The sequence below is a fragment of the Scyliorhinus torazame genome, chromosome 12, assembly GCF_047496885.1.
Source record: "Scyliorhinus torazame isolate Kashiwa2021f chromosome 12, sScyTor2.1, whole genome shotgun sequence".
NCBI classification, from domain to species: Eukaryota; Metazoa; Chordata; class Chondrichthyes; order Carcharhiniformes; family Scyliorhinidae; genus Scyliorhinus; species Scyliorhinus torazame.
Window position 1 is genome coordinate 68,316,562 of NC_092718.1, and position 12,455 is coordinate 68,329,016.

The 12,455-nt window shown below is 48.6% G+C and overlaps 1 protein-coding gene across 3 annotated transcripts in view; it reads right to left on the reverse strand.

Annotated features, from left to right (window-relative positions):
* Nucleotides 1–1,162: 1,162 nt before the first annotated feature.
* LOC140386466 (protein c-ets-1-B-like) overlaps nucleotides 1,163–12,455 on the reverse strand; it is a 50,734-nt gene continuing 39,441 nt past the window's right edge. For all 3 annotated transcript variants that reach the window (XM_072468836.1, XM_072468837.1, XM_072468835.1), the window contains 3 exons: nucleotides 10,445–10,750; nucleotides 4,663–4,781; nucleotides 1,163–1,651 (listed from right to left, as the gene is read on the reverse strand). In XM_072468836.1, coding sequence (XP_072324937.1) covers nucleotides 1,439–1,651; nucleotides 4,663–4,781; nucleotides 10,445–10,750 — 638 coding nt within the window. In that variant the 3' untranslated portion in view covers nucleotides 1,163–1,438. The remainder of the gene's footprint in view (nucleotides 1,652–4,662; nucleotides 4,782–10,444; nucleotides 10,751–12,455) is intronic.

The window sequence follows — 12,455 nt, forward strand, 5'->3', positions numbered from 1 at the left end:
GCACTGCCCCCACCCCACCCCCTTTCTCAACACCCCCCCACCCCTTCTCCTGCCTGCTCCCGCACACCCACTCTTTCCCCCGCCCTCCCCGCTTCCCAGCCCCATCCTTACCCGCTTCCCAGCCCCATCCTTACCCCCAGCCCCTATTCCTGCTCTCGATCACTCCCCTGCCGCCTCTCCATCTGCTTACCCTGCCCCTCCCCTTACCCTCCCACGCCAATTCCCAAACCACTTCTCCTGTCCCCTCTCTGCACCCTGCCTGCTCCCTTTTTCTACCACCTTCTGCTTTACTCTCCCGCCTCCCTCCACCCCGCCCTTGCATTTCCAGATCCCCTTCTCGCTCCACTTTTCCATTGGTCTCTAGCTTCCCCTTCTTTCTCTACATCTGCTCCCCTCCCATTGCCTCCTCTCTCCTCCCTGTCCCATTGCCCTCTCTCTAGTATCTCTCCACCCCCTTCCATTGCCTCTCTCCCCTATACCTCCTTCCCTTCCCATTGACCCCTATCCCTCCTCCCCCTCCCATTGCCCCCTCTCCCCTATCCCCCTCCCATTGCACCCTCTCCCCTATCCCTCCTCCCCTTCCCATTGCTCCCTACCCCTCCTCCCCCTCCCATTGCCCCCTCTCCCTTTTCCCTCCTCCCCTTCCCATTGCCCCCTCTCCCTCCCATTGCCCCCTCTCCCCTATCCCTCCTCCCCTTCCCATTGCCCCCTCTCCCCTATCTCCTCCTCCTCCCATTGCCCCCTCCCCTATCCCTCCTCCCCTTCCCATTGCCCCCTCTCCCCTATCCCTCCTCCCCCTCCCATTGCCCCTATCCCTCCGCCCCTTCCCATTGCCCCCTATCCCTCCTCCCCCTCCCATTGCCCTCTCTCCCCTATCCCTCCTCCCCTTCCCATTGGCCCCTCTCCCTCCATCTCTCCTCCCCTTCCCATTGGCCCCTCTCCCTCCATCTCTCCTCCCCTTCCCATTGCCCCCTCTCCCTCCTCCCTCTCTTCCCCCTTCTCCCTCTCCCATTCCCTCTCTGCTCCCATTAGCCCTCCAAATGACCATTCCCCACCCCAATCTTAAGTTCCCCTCCTATTTCCTCCCTCTCCCAGTTTCCCCCTTCCTCTTCCCCCCCCCCCCCTTCCCATCCTACTCTCCCTCCCCCTCCCATTCCCACTCCATCTTTCCCCTTCCCGCTTCCCCCTCCACCGGAACCCCTGCTCTGCACTAATCTCCAATTGCTTCACTGAGCTTTCCCTTTCAGACACTGACACAAGAGAGATTATTGCTGATGTATTTTTTCGGAATGAGAAACCATTTGGATTTTCCATTCGCCCTAAATACTGATGATTGGACAATGTATCAGTCCGTGCGGTTTCCAATTGGCCCTCAGTCTGTTTCACACACAAGTCCAGCAGTCTCTCGCGTTGGGGGCGGTCTGCTTGCCAACCCTCACTAGTCTTGCCGGCTTTTCACATCGAGCCGAGCGTGGAGCTGCTGGGCTGTCTCTCCCAGGAGGGTTTGCATATCAGAGGCAAAACGGTAGACGTAGCGTTTCCCCGCCGTTTTGTAAATGATGTCTCTGTGGTAATAATAGCGCAGGCCCCGGCTCAACTTTTCATAGTTCATCTTAGGCTTGTTCTTCCGGTTCCCCCAGCGCTTGGCAACCTGAAGGAACAGCAGTGAGACGCTGAGTTAATGGGGGGGGGGGGGGGGGGGCGGGAGGGAGAGAGAGAGAGAGACCGGCGGGAGAGAGAGAGAGGGAGACCGACTCCAGGTCAGATCTGGAATGCAAAGCAACTCATTCAGGTGAACATTAGCTGGTGTAAAGTGGGAAGAGTGTAACACAGCTATCGCTCTAATTACATTGGATCCCCACGTCTAGTTTCATTCGCCCCAGCCCTCCCGAACACCCAGTTCCCTGCAGGGCGGGCTGGTCAGTGGCCAATGCAATTCATTCCGGATCAGTGTAGGGTGATTTATTAGGGCAGACAAACAACGCAAGGGAATTCATGATGGACAGTAGGACACGGGGAAGCATCTAGGATCAGAGGGACCTTCGTGTGCATGTACAAAGAACAATACATATAATCATCGAATTTACAGTGCAGAAGGAGGCCATTCGGCCCATCGAGTCTGCACCGGCTCTTGGAAAGAGCACCCTACCCAAGCCCACATCACCCTATCCTCATAACCCAGTAACCCCACTCAATCAACACTAAGGGCAATTTTGGATACTAAGGGCAATTTAGCATGGCCAATCCACCTAACCTGCACATCTTTGGACTGTTGGAGGAAACCGGAGCCCCCGGAGGAAACCCACGCACACACGGGGAGGATGTGCAGACTCCGCACAGACAGTGACCCAGCCAGGAATCGAACCTGGGACCCTGGAGCTGAAGCAATTGTGCTAACCACTATGCTACCGTGCTGCCCTCCAAACCTGTACCGGTCATGATACCAACCTTTGCCAAAACCCTCAGCACTTCCTTGTGCTGTATCCCTCTATACCCATCCCATCCATGTGTTTGTCAAGTACACCGGTTCCTTAAGGTAGCAGAACATGTGGATACAGTGTTTAAGGACGCAGATGGTAGACTTGCCTTTATTAGCCAAGGCATAGAGTTTAAGGGCAGGGAGGTTATGCTGGAACTGTATAAAATGTTGGTTAGGCCACAGCTAGAGTTTTGTGTTCAGTTCTGGAATCCACATTATAGGAGGGATTTGATAGCTCAGGGAAGAGATTTACTAGGATGTTGCCTGGGCTGGAGATTTTTAGCTACGAAGAGAGGTTGTTTTCCTTGGAGCATTGGAGACTGGGGGGGGGGGGGGTGCGGATGAATGAGGTGTATAAAATATGAGGGGCATAGATTGAGTAGACAGGAAGAAACTTTTTCCCTTGGGGGAGGGATCAATGACCAGGGGGCATAGATTTAAGGTAAGGGGCAGGAGGTTTAGAGGGGATGTGAGGAAAAACCTTTTCACCCATGGGGGAGTCTGGAACTCGCTGCCTGAAAGGGTGGTGGACGCAGAGACCCTCATATCATTTAAGAGGTATTTAGATGTGCTCTTGCAATCCCAAGGCACACAAGGTTATGGGCCAAGTGCTGGAAAATGGGATTAGATTATTTGGTTGTTTTTGACTGGCACAGACGAAATGCACCAAGGGTTTTTCTGTGCTGTAGATCTGAATCTGTAGATTTGAATGGGTGTAAATTGGGAGAGTTTGGATACTCAGTGAAACCTTGGTTATTTGAGTATAGGAATACAGCTGTTTTACTGCAATTGTATAGGGCAGTGGTGAGGCCACACCTGGAGTATTGTGTGCTGCTTTGGTGTCCTTATCTGAAGAAGGATCTTCTTGCTATGGAGGAAGTGCAGTGAAGGTTTACCAGGCTGGTTTCTGGGATGGTGGGACTCTCATATGAGGAGAGACTAAGTCGGTTAGGATTATACTCATTGAATTTATAAGAGAGGGGATCTCACAGAAACGTATAAAATTCTAATAGGATTAGAGAAGGTAAACTCGGAATGATATAAATAGTTTGAGGATAAGGTGTAAACCTTTTCGGACTGAGGTGAGGAGACATTTCTTCACCCAGAGGGTTGTGAATGTATGGAATTTACTACCACAGAAAGCAGTTGAGGCCAAAACATTGTGTAATTTCAAGAAGGAATTAGATATAGCTCTTGGGCTCAGGCGATCAAGGGATATGGGAGGGAATGTGAGATCATGATATTGAACTTGATGATAATGAATGGCGGAACAAGTTAGAAGGGCTGAATGGCCTCATCCAGCTTCTATTATCGATTTATGTTTCTATGTATGACTCTATTACTCTAGCAGGTAAGTTGAATATTTCTGTATTCGCTGCCTGTAAAGTTGAACAAGAACTTAAGGCGCTTTACCTGTTTAAAGGTGTGAGACACATAGATTCTACTCAAACCGACAGGATGGGAATGACTGCGACTACATTGTGATATGTTTTGATATGTTCTGTTCACAATGGGATTCAATATGGTGGACCCCCCCCCCCCCCGGCCGCCCCCCATATGAATCTAATTTGCGAGCTCTGGTGTCTATGGGCCAATATTTATTCATCAACTTAAGTCACTAAGACAGGTTACCTAGTCAGACATTCAATTGCGTTTCTTTTTGTGGGATCTTGCGGTGTGAAAATTGCTCTTCCTGCGCTGGGACAGTGAGTGCATTTTTCAAAATGTGCTTCGCTTCAGCCAGAAAGCACATTGGGATGTGCTGTGGTCAGGAAAGGTGCTAGGTCCAATTCCAGTTCTTGTGTTAGGTTGCGGACCGACAGAATCAGTCACAGCAGTGGCGCAGTGGTTAGCACTGCTGCCTCACAGCGCTAGGGACCTGGGTTCAATTCCAGCCTAGGTTGACTGTATGGAGTCTGCACGTTCTCCCCATGTCTGCATGTGTTTCCTCCTGGTGCTCGGGTTTCCTCCCACAATCCAAAGATGTGCAGGTTAGGTGGATTGACCATGATAAATTGCCCCAGAGTGTCCAAAGGTTAGATGGGGTTACAAGGTAACAGGGTTATAGGGATAAGGTGGGGGATTGAGTCTAGGTATGGTGCTCTTTCAGAAGGTTGGTGCACACACGATCACCCGAGTGCCCTATTTCTGCACTGTAGGGATTCTATGGTGAATTAACTTGCCTCGTTGGGATCCGAGAGTTTAAACTCCCAGCCGTCTCCGGTCCAGCTGATGAAGGATTGACAGGATTTATCCAGGAGGAGCTCCAGAAGAAATTGCCAGAGTTGGATGGGACCATTTCCTGGAGGGGATGACAGATCAAACATCCATAAAATATATGAAACTAAACAGCATTTCTTATGAGTGGAGGAAGAGAAGGCAATTCAAATCTGCTGAGTCCAGCTCCTTCCTTCACTGAGATCATCAATGGTCTGAACCTGCCCATCCGGGCTCCATAAACCGTAAAGAAAATCTTGGAGAAACCTTTAAAAAAAGCTAAGGTCTATCAATTTGAGTTTGGAAATATTTGATTGACCCCACCCAGTCAGGACAGCCTTTTTTTGGGGCTGAGGTAAGTTCTAGATTTGCACCCCACTTTGTGTGAGGAAGTGACCCCCTTCTATCCCCTGCCCCGTCACCCTGCTCCTGACCCCAACACCACCTTTCACAGTTTATAGAGCCATGGAGTCATAGAGTTTTCCAGCACGGAAATAGGCCCTTCGCCCCATCGTGCCTGTGCTGGCCATCTTGCACCAATCTATTCTAATCCCATTTTCCAGTACTTAGTCCATAGCCTTGTATGCTCTGACATTTCAAGGTGGAGTTTAAAGTGCTCACCTAAATACTTTTTAAATGTTGTGAGGGTTCCCGCCTCTGCCACCCTTTCAGGCAGCGAGTTCCAGATTTCAACCACCCTCTGGATAAAAAGGTTTTTCCTCACATCCCATCTAAAATGTCCTGCCCCCTTACCTTAAATCTATGCCCCCTGGTTATTGACCCTCCACCATGGAAACAAGGTCCTTCCTATGTCCCCTATCTATATCCCTCATAATATTATACACCTCAGTCAGGTCCCCTCCTTCATCCTTCTTTGCTCCAAGGAAAATAATCCAAGCCTAACCAGCCTCTCTTCACAGCTGGAATGCACCAACCCAGGCAGCATCCTGGTGAATCTCCTCTGCACCCCCTCCAAAGCAATCACATCCTTCATATAGTGTGGCGACCAGAACTGCACACAGTATTCCAGCTGTGGCCTGACCAGTGTTTTAAACATCTACTCGAATTTACTACTTCTCTAAATTATTACAAATATTTTAATATAATTTCCTAATACTTCCAGTATGTAAAAGGATAAAAATGACAGAGTCAACGGTTCTCTATCTGAGTATACACAATACATGCAAGAAGATGGATGGATTGATACAACAAATAAACAAAAGCAGTATGATGTGACAGCCATTGCAGAAACATGGTTGATATATGACCACGGGTGAAACGTGCACCTTGAGAGTATTTTGGAAGGACTGGAAGAAAGAAAAAGGAGGTGGGTAGCTCTCTTAATAAAATATGGGATCTGCAGAGAAGTGAGAAAGGATCTTGGTCCAGAGGATTAAACTGTAGAATCAGTTTGTGTGGAGACAGGAAAGAGCAAAGGAGAGTGTAGCCATCTAAGGTGGCCACCTGCAAAGGACCATGGGAATTATGGCCAACCCAGGACTCAGACAGATACATATGTGTATCTGAAATACAGGTAACCAGGCCTGATCTAAAACCCCGCTCGTTTGCATTTCAATGGCCCATTTTTCCAGGACAATAGAACTCCAATCAAGCAACCGGTACAGCCACAGACTGATCGGCGCCACTCCCTTGCTCAGAAAGCACAACTGCCAAGGTCAATGACCGCTAAGGACCCGCCCAGCCACCAAGGCACCCACCCCTTTATTGGTCAAAATCGAAGACAATGATCAGAGCCCTGTTGAACTATTGGGTCCAAGGTTAAGGACCCCCCCCAAAGAGCACAAAATCCCAGGGGGATAAAAGAGAGCGCAGCCATGTGTTCTGTCTCTTTTGGATCCGGTCTGTGCCAACCCAACTGTAGCAGGAACAGCCAGCTAAGTTCAAGACCAACGATCGCTACCTGACGGATGAGCCCAGCAGAGAGAGAGCCGCTTTCTTCATACCAGCCAAGTGAAATCCAGATAAAGACCTTATCCACTTGCACAGTGCCGGTCGCCCTGAAGTTAAGTATAGGTTATTGTAGCTGATAGGTGTAGTTTAACTCTTAGTAGATATTGTGTTTGCATGTTGAGATAGCTCTTGTGTATGTAAATAAACCATCTTTTGGACTAACTAACTGGTTGTGTGGTCATTTGATCGATATAAGGGAAGGCTTGTGGTTCACCAACATTATTAATGGAGCAACAAGAGTAATTACTGGTGGGAGTGGTATCTCAGCATTTAAAGCAGAAAAGTAATGAAAAAATAATGGGGGGTGCTAAGGAAGGTAAATAATCTTGGGAGATTGTAATCCACATATGGATTAGACAAATCAAATTTAGTAGGGTAGCCTGGAGTATGAATTCTTAGAGCATATTCAGGCCAGTTTCTTAGAGCAGTCTGAAACCAAGTAGGGAACAGGCTATTTGAGAACTGGCAATATGTAAGGACACAGGATTAACTAATGACCTCATCGGAAAGGATTCTCTGGGGAAGAGTGATCATTACATGATAAAATGTCACTTTCAGTTTGCAGGTGAGAAACTTGGGTCTGAAATTAGTCTCTTTGATTGAAAGGATAAGGACTGAAATGGTCAAAGTGGACTGAAAAATAGGGTAAAAGGTAAGACAGTACAGTAGCAGGGATTTAATGAGGTTGGTCATAATCTGAATCATAGAATTTACAGTGCAGAATGATGCCATTCGGCCCATCGAGTCTACAACGGCTCTTGGAAAGAATACCCTACTTAAGGCCAGCCCCCCCCCCCCCCCCCCCATCCCTACAACCCAGTAACCCCACCAAACCTTTTTGGATACGAAGGGCAATTTAGCATGGCCAATCCACCTAACCTGCACATCTTTGGACTGTGAGAGGAAACCAGAGCACCCGGAGGAAACCCACACAGACATGGGGAGAACGTGCAGACTCCACACAGACAGTGACCCAAGCCGGGAATCGAACCTGGGACCCTGGAGCTGTGATGCAACTGTGCTAACCACTATGCTACCATGCCACCCACGGATCAAGGTTTATTCCATTGACATATAAAGACTCTATGAGAAGGATGCACCATTTATGGCTACCGAACAAAGTAATGGATGGTATCAAAACTGAACCAAAAGTGGAAGCTGAGAGGGCTGGGAAAATTCGAGAAACAAGAAAAAAAATAACAGAAATAAAGAGTGAGAAATTGGAGTGTGAGAGAAGACCAGTGAGAAATGTGAAAACGAACAACAAAAGTTTCTATGAGTATAATAAAGGAAAAAATAGCCTTGGTCTGTTGAGGGCAAGATGAGGGAATTAATAATGGGAAATGAGGAAATGGCAGAAACCCTCAACAATAATTTGTATTTCTAATAATTTGCCTCCACAGTAGGTTGAAGTGGTTGCAGTGATGGTGGCATTAGTTTCAATCTCCCAAAGTTCCCTACATTCTGGAAAGGTCCCAGTGGATTTGGAAAACCAGAAATGTGACACCTACCTTTAATAAAGGAGGGAGACAGGAAGTTGGAAACTCTCAGACAGCTGGCCTAACATTTGTCTTTGGGAAAATGGCAGAATTCATTATTAATGAGGAACTAGGGGGACATTTGGAAAATCCTGTTACAATCAGGCAGGGTCATAATGAATCTATCCATAGAATCCAGAGAATCCCCACAGTGCAGAAGGAGGCCATTCAGCCCATCGAGCCTGCACCAACGCTCCAAAAGAGATCCCTACCTAGGCGCACTGCCCCACCCTATCCTCGCAACCCCACCTAACCTCCACATTTGTGAACACTAAGGGGCAATTTAGCCTGGCCATTCCACCTAACCTGCATATCTTACACTATGCAAAGGGAATTGTGTTTGACTAATTTAGTCCAGTTTTTGAACAAGGAGGGGGGATAAAGGGAAAATCAGGAGATGTGTTGAATTTGGATTTCCAAAAGGCTTTTGATAATATGAGACGTAAAAAGGTTACCCTGCAACACAAGACCTCGGGATGTTGGGAGGTCTTATGTTAACATGGATTGAGGATTGGTTCACTCACAGGAAACAGAGAGTCGGGATAAATGAGTCAATTTTATTTTGTCGAACTGTGACGAGTGGATTGCCACAGGAATCAATGCTGTGGGAACTGGCCTTTTAAGATCTTTAAGATCTAAGATGTCTTGGATGAAGGGACCGGCACTATTGCTACTAAATGTATTGGTGACATGGAGATAAACAGGAAAACAAGTTGTGAGGAGGATGGGTAGCAAAGGGATATAGTCGGTTCGGTGAGTCAGAAAGGAAATTGGCAGATGGAGTATAATGTGGGAAAATGTGATTGTCAGGAGGAATAGCAAAGGGGAATATGATTTAAATAGGGAGGAATTGGAGAACAATGTGGCTGAGAGGGACCTGCCTATCTGTAGAACCATAGAATTCCTAGAGAGCAGAAGGAGGCCATTTGGTCCACTAAGGCTGAACTGACCCTGCCTAGGCCCACTCCCCTTTCCTATCCCCTTAACCCCTAACCAGCTAACCTGTACATCTCTGGACACAAAGGGGCAATTTATCATGGCCAATCAATCCAATCTGCACATCTTTGGATTGTGGGAGGAAACAGGAGCACCCGGAGGAAACCCACGCAGACACGGGGAGAAAGTACAAACTCCAGACGGACAGTCACCCAAGGCCGGGAATTGAAGGCAGCAGTGCTAACCAGCGTGCCACCGTGATGCCCTTTGTGCTTGAATCACATGAAAAGATACAAGTGATTAGACAACAAATGCAATGTTCTTGTTAATTGCAAGAGGGAAGAATATGAAAGAAGTGCAGTCTTGCTAAATCTGTACAGGGAACTGGTGAGGCTGCACCTGGAGCAAGGTGTACAGTTTATATCCCCACTTACTACAGCAGGGATATAGTTACATCGGAAGCACTACAGAAGGAGGTTAACTGGGCTGACTCCTGGGACAAAAGAGGGGTTTGTCTTACAGGGAGAGGTTGAGCAGGTTGGGCCTGTACCCACTAAAGTTTAGAAGCATGAGAGGTGATCGATCTCATTGACACACACAATTCTGAGGGGGGCTTGACAGGGCGGATACAGAGAGGATGTTTCCGTTCAAAGGGTCTCCCATTTAAGATGGAAATGAGGAGGAATTTCTTCTCTCAGAGGGTGGAGAGTGTGTGCAATCCCCTTCCCCAGATAGGAGTGGAGGGTGGACCATCAGTGGGCAGCACGGTAGCATAGTGGTTAGCACAATTGCTTCACAGCTCCATGGTCCCAGGTTCGATTCCCGGGTCACTGTCTGTGCAGAGTCTGCACGTTCTCCCCGTGTGTGCGTGGGTTTCCTCCGGGTGCTCCAGTTTCCTCCCACAGTCCAAAGATGTGCAGGTTAGGTGGATTGGCCATGATAAATTGCCCTTAGTGTCCAAAATTGCCCTTAGTGTTGGGTGGGGCTACTGGGTTATGGGGATAGGGTGGAAGTGTGGGCTTGGGTAGGGTGCTCTTTCCAAGTGCCGGTGCAGACTCGATGAGCCGAATGGCCTCCTTCTGCACTGTAAATTCTATGAAAATCTATTTTATATATATTGGAGACTCAATTATACAGAATTCTGTTTGACAAGTGAGTTGAGAGTTCTGGGGAGTGGGGACAGAGTGGAGTCGATCTCCAGAGGGTGGAGCAGGTTCGAGGGGCTGAATGGTCTCCTGCTGCTCCTAATGCTTGTGATCCTATAACATTTTTGTAGCTTTGGACAGGATTTGATCACTCTTACCTGTGTACTCAGTCAGGACTGGCCTGGAGGAGGCTGGGGATTCTGTGAGGGTGCCGGGACCCTTCCTGCAGTAGATCCCTTTGTGCTGTGGGGCTTGGGCCCTCTGCTCGCAGGTCGCATCCTGGTAGGAAGGGAGTCCCGTGAAGGTGTCAATGGATAAATACCTGTCCCAGTACAAGCCAATGTCATCGCCACTCCCCGGGGAGTCTGGCAGGCCGAAGGAATGTTCCGTTTTCACCTTCACTCCTGTACCAGAGTGGTGACGGTGGGTATTACCCTGGTGCCTGTTTGACAGAGTCCCTCCACCTGAGTCAATAGTAAGAGAGATAATCACAGGTAATGCATCCAAAGGGCAATGTGTCTTGTGTTGACATTTTAATGCATTAAGGTACATCACATTTAAGCCTGGCTTAAACCCAAATAAACCCATCTATCTCTCCATTTCTTCTTCTGTGTTAATATTATGTACATGATTGTCCATTGGTCTTATCTATAACTCTCTCTCTCTCTTTCTGTGTTTTTCTCGGATACCAGTCAGCGGGTGAAAAATATGACAGCATTTCTGAAGCAACATTGAAACTGGATGTAGGTCCGAAGGGGGGCGGGGGCACAGGGGGGGGGGGGGGTGGCACAGAGGCATGGTCCCAACTAAACAGAGAGTGGGTGAAAGGAGATTGTGTGTCCAGGGAGACGGTTAATAAAATATTTGTACAGAAAGGTTTGAAAGAAGAAGAATCCAGTGAAGAGAGGGAGAGAGATTCAACAAGGGGGGAACCACAGAGCAAGACTGGGATAACCAAATCCCCTCTAAATCCTCCCCGAACTGGGGGCGAAGGAAGTGGTCACTGGGACTGAGTCTGGATCTGGGGGTTGAGCTCAGGACAAATGAGGATTGGGGAGGTTGCAGGGAGAGGGAAGGCCGGAGCTATGGAGGAATTTGGAAACAAAGGCCGGGAGCTTCTATGGTTCTCAGAGCCGGTGGCTGAATGAGTCTTGAGGCAGCAGTACTTCGGGTGGACTGCTGTTTAAGGAGGGTTAGAATGTGGGAGGTCATCAGAATGTGGAAGGTCATCAGAATGTAGGGGGTCATCCAGAGCTAGCAAAGGCATGTCCGAGGTGGTGGGAGAGGCTGGGGCAGCAGCAGAGATGGAGCAAATCAGTATTGGGGATAAACTCAGGACCGAATCTCAGTGTTTCAGGGCCAAGGTTACAAATTCTCCAGGTCGTCCTCATACAGGAGCCAGCAGGAGGGCTGGGGTGGGGTGGCTGGATAAAGTCACTCTATGGCCATACCGAAGACTATGGAGTTGGTTCTGTTTCTCTCCATGTTTGATTTTGAAGGAATAATTCATTCATCCTGGGCTGGGTGTCGGCCAAGGAGTCTGACACAAAATAAACAAGGGCGGACACATCTGTTGACCAGGCAGAGCTGGCAGTCACCAGCTCTCTGGAGTGTCCTTGAATGTTTTCATCTAGAAGCACTGTGTGGGGGTGAAATAAGAGGGGTTCATGGTTAACAGTGTGGGAGTTGGAAGTGGAAATCCACTCAGAGACCCTTTGGATGTGATACCCCCCACTGAGATCCTTCATCAGCATTGAGACATGTCCACAGGCCCCCCGAGTGTTAAATCCTCCATCTCGCTGGTAAATGCAACACCTCTCTCACCTCCTCTGGCTACATCTGTCACTTGTCTGCCTTCCTCTGTGTATCGTTCACTTCTCATTTGGAAGGCAGGTTCAAGGAGGAATTAAGGGAAACCTTTTTCACCCAGACGGTTGGGGGAATCTGGAACTTGCTACCTGAAGGGGTGGTCGAGGTGGGAACCCCTCACAACATTTAAGAAGTATTTAGGTGAGCACTTAATACTCCACAGCAGACAAGGGGGCGGAATAAGTGCTGGTAAATGGGACTAGAATGGATAGGTGATTGATGGCCCACACAGACGGGATGGGCCCATCCCTAATTGCCCCCAAATTGGGCGGCTGGCTCGGTCACTTCAGAGGACAGGTT